At 39.7% G+C, this 13,679-nt stretch overlaps 1 protein-coding gene across 3 annotated transcripts in view; it reads left to right on the top strand.

Annotated features, from left to right (window-relative positions):
* ltbp1 (latent transforming growth factor beta binding protein 1) overlaps positions 1 to 13,679 on the top strand; it is a 288,869-nt gene that overhangs the window by 211,827 nt on the left and 63,363 nt on the right. For all 3 annotated transcript variants that reach the window (XR_009808158.1, XM_061911089.1, XM_061911090.1), the window contains 5 exons: positions 5,609 to 5,728; positions 5,878 to 6,000; positions 9,531 to 9,656; positions 9,815 to 9,943; positions 11,629 to 11,757. Coding sequence is in view for 2 of the 3 variants with exons in the window: in XM_061911089.1 (XP_061767073.1) it covers positions 5,609 to 5,728; positions 5,878 to 6,000; positions 9,531 to 9,656; positions 9,815 to 9,943; positions 11,629 to 11,757 (627 nt within the window). In the remaining variant the exon portion in view is untranslated. The remainder of the gene's footprint in view (positions 1 to 5,608; positions 5,729 to 5,877; positions 6,001 to 9,530; positions 9,657 to 9,814; positions 9,944 to 11,628; positions 11,758 to 13,679) is intronic.

Here is a 13,679-nt window from a genome sequence, read left to right as displayed (position 1 = left end):
TAATTTGAGCATTTGCCCACTCAAGTTGGTAATGACGACGAACTGCAGTCAGGTCAATACCCCGATGACAACAAGGAGCATGCAGATGAGCTTCCCTGAGACAGTTTCTCACAGTTTGTGTAGAAATTATTTTGTTATGCAAACCAATTGTTACAGCAGCTGTCCGGGTGGTTGGTCTCAGACAACCATATAGGTGCACCTGCTGCATGTGGAGGTCCTGGACTGGTGTGGTTACACATGGTCTGTGGTTGTGAGGCAGGATGGATGTACTGCCAAATTCTATGAAACGCCCTTGGAGACAGCTTATGGTACAGAAATAAACATTTAATTCACAGGCAACAGCTCACGTGGACATTCCTACAGTCAGCATACCAATTCCACCCACCCTCAAATCGTGCGACATCCTTGACATTGTGCTGTGTGCTAAAATTGCACATTTCAGAGTGGCCTTTTATCGTGGACAGCCTAAGGCAAACCTGTTCAATAATCAGGCTGTTTAATCAGCATCTTGATTAGTGATGCTGTGAAGTGGGATGGATTAGCTTGGCAGAAAACAAATGCTCACTAACATAGATTTAAACAGATTTGTGAACAACATTTGAGAGGAATAGGTATTTCGTTTATAGTAAACGTTTTAGATGTGTCAGTTCAACTAATGAAAAATGGGAGAAAAAATAAAAGTGTGTTTGTATTTTTGTTCAGTGTACATATGAATATGTAGTATAAATCCAAAAAACTGGTTGAGGATTTTAACTTAAATCCACTATAAAGCCTCTTGCGGTGCAATAATCTTTGCTGTGGTAACTAAGTAATAAACATAATAAAATAACTAGTTTAAATAGTTATATAGTAAAATAGTAGTAGGGGTTGACTTCACTGTATCAACATTTCAACTTATTCCATTTTTGTTAATGTTTTTGTTTTGTTTTATTGCTACAAAACTTAAAACAACTCCTGCAATTTAACTACTAAAATTACACAATTAATTTATAGAAACAAGATTAATCACACTTGTGAATTTTGAGTAATACCAGTAAACAATGTCTTGCTTTCATAATTTAAACTGACAAATAATATACATACACAAATTCTGTTTGAATGTCAGAATTTCATGCTCAAATATTTAAAATTGTATTTAAATGCACATATTTTTTCCCTCAAAACTTGCTTTTATAAAAACGTCAGAAATAAAGTGGAACCCTTTTCGACCAAGGTCCATTCTGTTCTTCTAATTACTAAAAAGTCGATGTCAACAAACATGGCTGACCATTTTGTGGACATTACATGTTGCATAAAAGCACATCAGTGGTGATGTGAAAATCAATAAAAAACAAGTAAAGAGAGGTGGGAGGAGCAACAGGAAAAGAAGTATAACTTTGATTCAAAGTTTCAGCGGGGAAGCAAAAATCCTTTCTTCTTTGGTGGTTTTAAACTTCTCTGACGTTCTTGCATTTTCTTTTCCTCAACTAACAAAATGCAACATTCACATTTTACACAATGGAGAGAAAGTATTTCAATGAATTGCTTGGGAAATGCTGTATCAACACACATTGTACTTTTGTCTCTGCACAGTGGCAAAGTAAATGTACAAGCTATGGCTAGTTTCACTTATGTCAACAACTGCTTATGTCGACATGAGCCAATCATCGACTTAAACAGGTTCCTCTGTCATCGAGCTTGGGCGTCAAACTTTAGGCCGAAATTTTTCAAACACGTTACATTGACTTTTAGCTTTGTCCAAATAACATCATTAGCATTATTGTTTTTATTACTTTTTTATGAACTTAAAATGTCCAAACTTAGAAGACACCCACCTTGTGCACAAAATATTTTTTTGGGCCATCTCTGCGCTTACTTGCTGCGCGTGTACGTCATACGTCAGCAGTCATGAGGAGTTTTTGTAACCTGCAACCTGTTTTGAAATGTTTTGTTATTATGTATATACCAAATGATATATTGTGAGAATCAAATTGAATCGTGATTTGTTGTTCGTATTTTTTCATTGTACAGTAAACCCTTGTTCAGAGCTAGAGCATAAAACCCTTGCTTCTAAATAACTTATCTACATTATAAGAGCATTGTAGACAAGAAATAATACTCACATAGTCCATTTTACCCTCGTTTAATCCAACATAGTAATACTGTTTAAGGCTCGACCAATCAGAGGCCACAATACTGGACAGTGCGCTTTGATTGGTTTGGTCTCTTTCTATTGCTCTATTGTAGTATTGCTATTTTTGATTAATTTAGCGGTTATTATGCTTAAAAATGCTTTTTTTTCGGCCAAAAATATGTTGAATACATTGTAAAAAAATCCACGCAATGTGGCGAAGGAAGACTGTATACTCCATGGGTGTCAAACTCTGGCCCGCGGGCCAAATTTGGCCCGCCGTGTAATTTAATTTGGCCCTTGAGGCAATATCAATTTAGCATTAGAGCAGGCCTGCCGGTGTTATACAGCGTCGGTGCCACTGTAACATCGCATTCACCGCTAATACTCATACTTGCCAACCCTCCTAATTTTCCCGGTAGACTCCCAAAGTTCAGTGCCCCTCCCAAAAATCTCCCGGGGCAACCATACTCCCGAATTTCTACCGATTTCCACCTGGACAACTATATTGGGGGCGTGCATTTAAGGCACTGCCTTTAGCGTTCTCTACAACCTGTTGTCACGTCCGCTTTTCCTCCATACTAACAGCGTGTCACATAATATTTGTGGCTGTTACACACACGCACAAGTGAATGCAAGCATACTTGGTCAACAGCCATACAGGTCACACTGAGGGTGGCCATATAAACAACTTTAGCACTGTTACAAATATGTGCCACACTGTGAACCCACACCAAACAAGAATGACAAACACATTTCGGGTGAACATCCGCACCGTAACACAACAGAACAGATACCCAGGATCCCTTGCAGCACTAACTCTTCCGGGAAACTTCCAGCAAACTGACCAATTATTAACGTTTTATTCATGCATTTTCTCTTGCTACTTCAAGGCTTGAATGTTTGGTTCATTCATTATTGTTATTTTATTTTCAAATTTATTATTAGCCTGTGGAAAAAAATTGATATTTACCTCAGAAGATTGCAAATAGAAAAAAAGGCATAAGATTTTTATTTAAATTTTATTTGATATGCCATTGTTATTTTTTTATTTATTATTAGTATTATTTGAAACTGGATTTTGCATGTCACTAAAGTTATATAAGCCTTGCTTGTTCAATATTTAATGCAAAACTTGTTTGGGTCCCTATTAAAAGGTTAATTTGTTCAACCTTGGCCCGCGGCTTTGTTCCGTTTAAAATTTTGGCCCACTCTGTATTTAAGTTTGACACCCCTGGTATACTCCATCTAGGCTAAATTGGGTTCCCAAGCAAAACATTTCTTTGGAGACCCTTCCGTTTTTTTTAAATGTTCATTCTTTCTTTTTTATTTATGTGTAACATTTGTCATACAATTTTAATCAAACTTTAATTTAATTTGATGCAGGTTATGTACTAAAACTAATTCATGGAAAGTAAAATTGTTCAATAAAATAACAATGTTATCATTTTGAAAACTTGAATTTTTACATCTTCTTGACACATCTCTGTCATTCCATCCCGACTGCTTACAAGCCCAGCACTAAAGTTATGCGCTGCGGGGGACATTGTGAATATCCAGGGGAATTTTTCATTAGATTTTTGTCAGTGACTGAGCAGAAAGGGGTTAGGAATATGTTTGGGTTAAAATTTCATATAACACGCTAATTGACATTTCACATGCGCTTCTTTGTGCAAAACAAGCCTGCCCACAGCTCGCTGGGCACTAAACACAATGCTTGATCTGCGTATGGTTGCCCCGGGACGGCGTGGCGCAGTGGGAGAGTGGCCGTGCGCAACCCGAGGGTCCCTGGTTCAAATCCCACCTAGTACCAACCTCGTCATGTCCGTTGTGTCCTGAGCAAGACACTTCACCCTTGCTCCTGATGGGTGCTGGTTGGCGCCTTGCATGGCAGCTCCCTCCATCAGTGTGTGAATGTGTGTGTGAATGGGTAAATGTGGAAGTTGTGTCAAAGCGCTTTGAGTACCTTGAAGGTAGAAAAGCGCTATACAAGTACAACCCATTTATCATTTATTTATAAGGACGGCGACCTTGTACGCATTTCGAGGATAATGTTCGACTGGCGAAGTGAAGAATAAAAACAGACGATGAGTACAAATTCATGGAAAATGCATCTATTTAAGTGAAAGACATTATTGTGCGGTTTAGGAAAGCCGCTGATTAACGGCTCAAAAATCAAGGGAGCTAAAAGTTGGAGGAAATGGACTGTTCCTAAAATCTGCACCTCCTTGCCACACGCGCCATGTCCTTGCTGCATACTACGATATAAATACCAGGTAGTGGTTATATTTCATTAAGTTATCATTATGTGGTATCATTGTAGAATTTCCCGACCACAAGGCCAAACAGATTTATAGCTGAAAGAGCAAACTAAGCTGATGGTCGCCTTTCCTGAACTCAATAACAACTTCCCTCTTCCGCCGTGGTTTATGAAACTTATGAGTTTTTCAGGGTTTGTGGTCCTCTTGACGGATTCAACTCATTCATTCATAAAAGTGACACTTAAAACGTAACACTAGAGTTCTGAAAACATTTGGGAGGTGAACCAAACTCATTGACTTTAAGCGAGGTTTTCCAATGTACGGCCTATTTTTTGTTGGCATATTTTAAAGTACCAGTAGAGGGGAAAAACAAGTTGCCTCTATATTGAAGCTATTGTCATATATATCTGATTCATGACACAAAAAGTTTGTGAATGAATAGATATGATCAAAATAGTATCAATCTAAGCCAGTCACGTGATCACATAGGCTGGGTAGGAACCACAGATTCCTTCATCACCAAAAACAGTGTTAATCATGCAGACTTTGTGAGAGCAAATACCCAGAATCCCTTGCAGTACTAACTCTTCCGGGACGCTACAATATACACCCCCCGCTACCCCCTCTCCTCCCACCTTGTCCTTTATAAATAAAGTTGATTTAATTTGATTTGATATCGGTTGATGTCGGTATCGGTAATTAAGAGTTGGACAATATCAGAATACCAGATATCGGCAAAAAGCCATTATTGGACATCCCTAATTATTTAATAGTTACAATGAAATAAAACAGTACAGTAATTTCACAATGAGCTCCGAGTATGTGCTTTCACTGCCATCTAGTGTCCACTTTCTTTCTTTCTTAGTTTATTTCGAAAATGAACATACTTACAACATAATACATATGACAATTTCATATCATTATCACATCACATCATCTTTTAAGGTCTGTGCGGTATAAATTGAGTAAAACATCATTACAGTATTTGTTTTCCAATTTTTGTTGAAATTCTGTGCTTTTTGAGGTTACGTTATTAAGGAACACTTAAAAATCAATAACACATTCATAAAATCACAAATTGATTAAATGTTGTGAATAAAAAAAAGCTTCAAGCTTTTGTTGCAATTTTTGGTGAAAGCTCCCACGAATTCAGGCTTTTAAGGTTGCAATATTAAAAAAAAAAAAATCTGAGAGGAACTGACTAACGGAATGACTAATAATGACTTTCCCTCCCTAGATGTCGATGAATGCACAAACAGGACGGTGTGTTCGTCAGGTATCTGCAACAACACACCCGGAGGTTACAACTGTGGTTCTTGCTATTCTGGGTTCTTGGCACGGGAAGGCCAGTGTGTAGGTAGGTCAACACTGTCAATCATTCAGTTTATGTTTGCGCAGAATCTTCCGGTAACATACAGCACCTGCTGGGTACAGGGATTACATTATAAATGGTCATTTAGATGAAATAAAAAGTGGCATACATGTTTATATTTCTGAACCGTTCAGATGTAGACGAGTGCCAGGATCCGCGTGTCTGCACGAGGGGCCACTGTGTGAACACTGAAGGCTCCTTCATATGCCAGTGTGGACCAGGCTTCAAAGTGTCTCTCACTGGAGATCAGTGTGATGGTACAGTATACCGTTTTGCCAGTACATGTCATGAAAAGTAATTTTTCATTTGATTAACAAACACACGCTGCTTAAAATGGTTTGTTACTAACGTTGATCACTACATTTCAATGCACTAAATTTCTCAAGAAGTTAGTTTTTTGGTATTTCCACACCTATGTGTGTGAAGTCACTTTTATTTACAAAAGTATTGAAATACATGTTGGTACTGGTTCCAATATATTGGTATCATGACAACACTACTAAGCAATAGAATAGATCCCTATATTTTATCCCCCAAAAATTCTCAAGTGATATCAAGTATTATCCTTTGGTGGAATTCCAAGACATATTGAACTATTGTGGTCCAGATGTCATTCTCCACCACAAAACAGATGAAAACTTGGAAAAGCATGGATGTCTAAATATTTGTGTGTGACTGCATCGTTTCATGAGTTAACTTGCGAGAACGAGTCCATGTAAACAAACAGCGACTAATAGCACCCAACAGCTGACACCCATTTAACAAACTAACAATCTTAAACATAAATCACCATATTTGATTTATGTCCTCTTGTCTTATGTACTCTGACACATTGTATCATTGACCCATTGGACCCTGATTTTTTGGTTTCTGGTTTTTACTGGTTTCTGTTTGAGAAAAAATTTAATAAAACTACCGTATTTTCCGCACAATAAGGCGCACCGGATTATAAGGCGCACCTTCAATGAATGGCCAATTTAATATTTTGTTCAAATATAAGGCGCTACGCACTATAAGGCGCATAGAATTGATGCTACAGTAGAGGCTGGGGTTACGTTATACATCCTTTAGATCAGGGGTCTCAAACATGCGGCCCATGGGCCAATTGCGGGCCGCGAGATGTTATTTTGCGGCCCGCAGCCTGATATGACAATTTAATGCTAGTGCGGCCCGCAAGTTTAATATGAACGCATGAACGGCGCTTGGCAGCACCATACTTGCCAACGCTCCCAATTTTCCCCGGAACCCTGAATTTCAGGGCATCCGTTCTCTGGAACTCATGTCGATTTTCTCCCAACCAACAACATTCAGGGGATGCCATGATGGCAGTGTCTTTAGTGCCACCCACATCCTGTACAAACAGCGTGCAAGCCTAGTTATATGTTGTATCTGGCTATTGAGGACGCACGTGTGCTATTGCAAGACATATTTGATCAACAGCTACACAGGTCACACTGAGGGTGGCCCTATAAACAACTTTAACACTGTTACAAATATGCACCACACTGTGAACCCACACCAAACAAGAATGACGAACACATTTTGGTAGAACATCCGCACCGTAACACAACATAAACATAACAGAACAAATACCCAGAATCCCATGCAGCACTAACTCTTACTGGCCACAATATACACCCCGCTACCAGCTTTCAACAAGTTTTTTAGTTTTTTTTATGTCTTTTCTTCCAAATAGTTCAAGAAAGACCACTACAAATTAGCAATATTTTGCACTATTATACAATTTAATGAATCAGAAACTGATGAAATAGTGCTGTATTTTACTTCTTTATGTCTTTTTTTCCAACCAAAAATGCTTTGCTCCGATTAGGGGGTACTTGAATCAAAAACATGTTCACAGGAGGTACATCACTGAAAAAAGGTTGAGAACCACAGTTGTAGAGGACGTTAAAGGCAGTGCAGTCGCGCCACGCCCTTAATAATGTCGGCCGGGTGAAAATTGGGACAAATTCGGGAGAATGGTTGCACCGATAGATTGTCGGGAGGTGCACTGAAATTCGGGAGTCTCCCGGAAAAATGGTGAGGGTTGGCAAGTATGTTGCTAGGGCGGGAAAGCCATTCATAGAAGGTGAATTCATTAAAAAGTGCATGTGAGATTTTTTAAGAAATATTTTCTTGCGGGCCAGCCTCCCCCAGTTTCTGCATCCAATGGCCCCCAGGTAAATTGAGTTTGAGACCCCTGCTTTAGATGGAGCTGCGCTAAAGGGAATGTCAACTAAACAGTCAGATATGTCAGTCAAACTTTATTAATAGATTACAAACCAGCGTCTGACAACTCCGTTCACTCCTAAAATGAATAAACAGCTGTTTTATTATTTTCTCCGATTCAATAAACACGTAAAAAACAGTCTGATATTGTTACGGTAAATCAAACGTTAGTGCAATCATAATATAGTAACACTCGAAATAGTGCAAAGCAATAATATATCAATAACTTAACGTGGCTCAAAGGATAATGTCACACAACACAACACACAAAATAAACATGTAAAGCTCACTTTATTAATTTATTCCTCATCCACGAATCCCTCAAATTCTTCTTCTTCAGTGTTCGACTCAAACAGTTGGGCGAATATGTCATTAAACCAGTCATTGTCGCTGCTGTTAATGTTAAATTCTCTCGCTGCTGCTCTATTCCTGTGTTCTAGTGTGTGACAGATCGCCTTGAGTTTAAACTCGGGACACCTCCCGCAGTCATATATCCCAGCATGCACTGCGTGCTTCTTCTTTTACGAGGGAAAATAAGGTAGGCGGCTGCTTACCGTACTTGCGAGACCTTTTGTGCCATGTTTAATTCGGACACTGAAGAAGAAGAATTCGAGGGATTCGTGGATGAGGAATAACTTAATAAAGTGAGCTTTACTTGTTTATTTTGTGTGTTGTGTTGTGTGACATTAACGTTTGAGCAACGTTGAGTTATTGATATATTGTTATGGCTTTGCACTATTGCGAGACGTCGTTAATGGAGTCAGTGTTGCTGCTGTTGTCTAGCAGTTCAGTGACAATTCCTGCTTTCCTGAAATCATGTCTCTCAATAGGAACCATTTTGTGGTCTTTACATAAACACACAACTGGAAATGAAACGGCACAGCCTGGTGCAGTCATATATCCCAGCATGCACCGCGCGCTTCTTCTCTTACGGGGGAAAATTAAACCGGCGGCTGCTTACTGTAGTTGTGAGACCTGTTGTGGCTCAATATTGGTCCATATATAAGGTGCACCGGATTTGAGAAACTTTTTGGTTTTTAGGTGTGCCTTATAGTGCGGAAAATACAGTATATCAAGATTAGACTTCAATAGGAAATACCAGACAAATAAAGTATATTAAAAATATATTAAACGATTCTTTAAAGAAGATGTCATTGCAAACGTGTTCTTTGACTGTCCACTCTTGGACTGAAGTGTGTACAACTTTGTCCTTTCTTAAAATCTTGTGCTCTCCCGCCCTTCTTGATTTCTTCTCAAGGAACTCTGACGAATCATTTACCCTTTTTGTGATTTAAACGGTTCATACAGCCGAAAACAATGCAGGCATACGGCATTTTTCATTGAGAAAGGCTAGTACCCATTGAGAACAGACGCCGCTTAACCACCCCACGTATTTACTTAGCTGGACGTGACGTCATTTAAATCCAAGCAATACTCAAACCTCCAATATTGGTATTGTATCAGAAGTAAACAAAGATGTACAGTTACACGCCCACTGTCTATGTTTTTATTCTGTAGTGGTCTAAAGGTGAAACTGAGTTGTGTGTTCTTGTTGCAGATGTGGATGAGTGTTTTGAGGAAGCCGAGCCCTGCGAGTCTGTTGGGGAGTGCCAAAACAACGTAGGCTCCTACATTTGTATCTGCCCTCAAGGGTACCGGCGAATCAACGGCCCCAACTGCAGAGGTTAGCAATGTGAAGGAATCTCTCACTGTGTCTATACTCGGGTCAGTGAAGCGTAACAGCACGCTGTTACCAGGTGTGGACACACTATGACGTCTATTAACGGGTCGTTGGTGTTCACACACACCCTCTCAATGGGAGTTCTGTTTCTGTCCTTTCAGATGTTGATGAGTGTGTCGATGAGCCTGAACTCTGCTCCCCCCATGGAGAATGTCTGAATACTGACGGGTCCTATATGTGTGTGTGTGGGAGTGGATTCACTGCTAGTCTTGACACACCCTCCTGTGAAGGTGAGATGAAAAAAACACACATAGTGCAGACTATTGTTGTACGGTATACCGGTACTGGTATAGTATTGCGGTACTAATGAATCAAAAACTGTACTATACCGTATTTTTCGGAGTATAAATCGCTCCGGAGTGTAGGTCGCACCGGCTGAAAATGCAAAATAGAGAAGGGAAAAAACATATATAAGTCGCACAGGAGTATAAGTCGCATTTTTAGGGGAAATTTATTAGATAAAATCCAACACCAAGAATAGACATTTGAAAAGGAATTTAAAAGAAATAAAAAATAGTGAACAACAGGCTGAATAAGTGTACGTTATATGTCGCATAAATAACCAACTGAGAAGGTGCCTGGTATGTTAACGTAACATATTATGGTAAGAGTCATTCAAATAACTATAACATATAGAACATGCTATACGTTTACCAAACAAACAATCTCTCACTCTTAATCGCTAAATCCATCCTTGGTGTCGCTTCTGAACAACTCTGCCAACTCCAAAGGTAGACAACACGCCGCTTCCTCTTCTATCGGTATGTCGCTTACGTCAGAGTCATCGTCAGTTGCATATTTCACAACTTCAACGTTGTGACCTGCAGTATATAACTTCCTTTTCGGTGCTATTTTTGTTCAGTCTTTCTCACTTTTTATAAGTTAGCGCCAATGTTGAAATGGTGGCAGGTAACATCTTTTTTTCCCACAATGCACTTCTGCCATGACCCGCCTCCGCCGAATTTTCATTGGTTGACGTGTGTGTGACGATTGCTGATATCCGGCTAGTCTCTTACGTGAATGAGATAAATAATATAATTTTATATTTTACGCTAATGTGTAATAATTTTTGTTCAATTGCAATAAGAAACATATGTTTAATGTACCCTAAGATTTCTTGTTAAAATAAAGCCAATAATGCAATTTTTTGTGGTGCCCCTTATTTAGAAAAGTACCGAAATACATTTTGGTACCGGTACTACAGTATTGGTATCGGGACAACACTACTGCAGACACAATCAATGTATAACTAATAAACCTGTGTGGACGACTTCTCCTTGTAGGTTCTTTTTTGGACCAATATAAAGGCTGCAGAGCCTGGCTGTCAGGTTTTACAAATCTTTTATTTTTCTTCTTTCGTGCAAATTTCGCTGTGTTCATGCTTCCCCTGGCTCGTCCGTCTGTCAGCGCTTCCCCCCCTTCATGGTCTCCGACGATGCTAATAAAGAGACAGGTGATTAGATATTTCGTTCCAGCTGAGATATCTCCTTACATGTCAGTTGCTTCACAGCCGGCTCTTGTGCATGCCCTGCCCACAGGGGACGCGTGGACCACGCCCCTTCCACAACCTGTTTATTTCCCTGCTCGATAGAGTTCAAATCATGCTTTTCTAAAGATCACAGAAGCACAGCCTTACTGGACAAAATGTGAGTGTGAATGTGTTCTGTTTCTATCTGTGTTGGCCCTGACATGAGGTGGCAATTTGTCCAGGGTGTACACTGCCTTCCACTCGAGTGCAGCGACCCCGAGAGGGACAAGCGGTAGAAAATGGATAGATGGAAGTTGATAGTTATTATGAATTGAAACTGTCACTTGAGTTTTGATATATCGTCTTATTTAAAAGTTCATTTGTGGGTTACTTTTTCTCTAAATTATACTGTAAAGTAAGATACATTTTTTTGGTTTGAATCCACAGACATCGATGAATGTGGACTCAATGAGACATTGTGTGGTCCTCACGGGTTTTGTGAGAACAGACTGGGTTCTTTTCGATGCCTCTGTGACCAGGGCTACCAGGAAACACAAGATGTCCAAGGCTGTATAGGTAAGTGTCTGATGTTAATGTGTACAGTACAAGCCTACTGCAGTTCTCCCAGGAGTCCTCACAATGGAGACACCTTTTTAGGTCATGCACAGAAATGTCCTCCAATGTTAGTCACCAGTAGATTTATTTGAATTTGCTTGACATTTTCCAATTAAAAATAATATAAATTGAATTGATCTGTTTCGATAAAATTATAAAACATTTAAAAACCTCTCAGATACTGATTGAAATCGGGTTTCTCATCACCATTGTTATGGTTGGGTTATTTTAACATAGAAGGACAGAATGTAAAAACAACTTTGGCCATAATAAAATACAAATAAAAGTGATAAACTAGCTCGACTGAGGGAAATAAGTAATTGATCCCAATAACAACCAGCTAGCATTGTGGCCCACACTGTATTTATGTGTCCATGAAACACAAATGAGTCCTGTCCCTTTTCAGAAAGTACTGCTAATCTCAACTCATTATTATTGATCTTCAGGAAGAAAAAAACAATGAAGGTTGTGAAAGGGCAATGACAACAAGGAAAATACCATGTGAAAGCCTAGAAAAACCGCTGAGGAAATAGATCCCACTGGGCTGTTATGGGTTAGCTACCTGTTAGATGTTACCCGTGTTCTTTGACTGAACTGTCAGAGGACAGGTTCTTTAGCGACAACATTTATTCAAACAGGTCACAGATGAAAATTACAAATCAGCTCGCTACAGTCGAGATGAATGAGCCCCGTTCAAAAATTATTCACTCTTCTTATAGTCCATACAGCAGCAAGTCCATTGGGTCCAAGAGGACCATGCATGGTCAAACAAGTCTTTAGAAGGTGGATGCGAGTCCAAGGAATAATAGTGGCTTCGGCACAACAAGGCCATCAGGAAGTGCTTTGTTAGAGTCATTGGAATTGTGTAACTGATTAAATCCATAGGATGTGTACTCATTATATTAATACATTTACAACTTTCTTACAGTATTGGGAATAGCCATAACAGTTTGATGCTGTTTTCACAATAAGAAGACCTTGCTGGGAGACAGGCTGACACATTGAGTGTGTGCTCAAGGCAAAGTAAAGGTTGAAAAGGAAGTTTGAGAGCATGAACCTTAGTGAACCTACATATAGTGTATAACTAGTACAATATTCTAACACTACTCATAACAGCAGACTCATCACCCTCTCAGGGTACAAGAGCCACTGAATCTGGCTAGGAAAGGTTCAAGAAAAATACATCACCTAGAGTCTGCAAAAGCAGGGGCGCAAGAAGACTCGTTGGCTGATCTCCCAGTAACGACCCTTGAAACCGAAACAACATCAAATAAAGGAAATAGAAATACACTTGAGAAACCAGCGGCTGGACATGTTCTTTTAAATTTGTGTGCGTGGTTGGGCTCAAGTAACATCAATTCATGGTCTTAATATACATCAAAGACGGAAGAACTGCCTATAGACCTCCAACCCATGGCCCTGCAATGACCAGGTCCTGTCAAAAGGATGGTTTGCTCAGTCGGATGAAACTCAGCGGCAGGATGAACTCCACAGTCTGCAGAGCATCATTAACCTTCGGGAGGAAGAAGAAGCTCCATGCGGAACCGCCAGTTTAAGACACCACTCAGTCCACAACAGAGTTAAGAACATGAAAGGACGTAAGCTGTTAGTGAAATAACCAAAAACAAGCAGTAGAGGGTCGGAAACTATCAACATGGATTTAAGCCGTGCCCTAAGTCACATATCAAAGAATTGGCCGAAAAGAAGCTAGAGAAATCGGGTGACTTAGGCTGAATTAAATTTCTCCCTCCTCCGCCTCCCCTTTTCTTTTTCACCAGCCCACTTGGCGCTATGCGATGGCAAAGTATTGCAAATACGCCCCCATACATGCAGACGTCGATCGAGTCTCCCTATGTCATCAACCCTCGCCGTTTGCCAGCAGT

Source organism: Nerophis ophidion, linkage group LG09 (genome assembly GCF_033978795.1).
Source record: "Nerophis ophidion isolate RoL-2023_Sa linkage group LG09, RoL_Noph_v1.0, whole genome shotgun sequence".
Classification (NCBI taxonomy): domain Eukaryota; kingdom Metazoa; phylum Chordata; class Actinopteri; order Syngnathiformes; family Syngnathidae; genus Nerophis; species Nerophis ophidion.
This window is presented reverse-complemented; position numbering and strand designations above follow the sequence as displayed.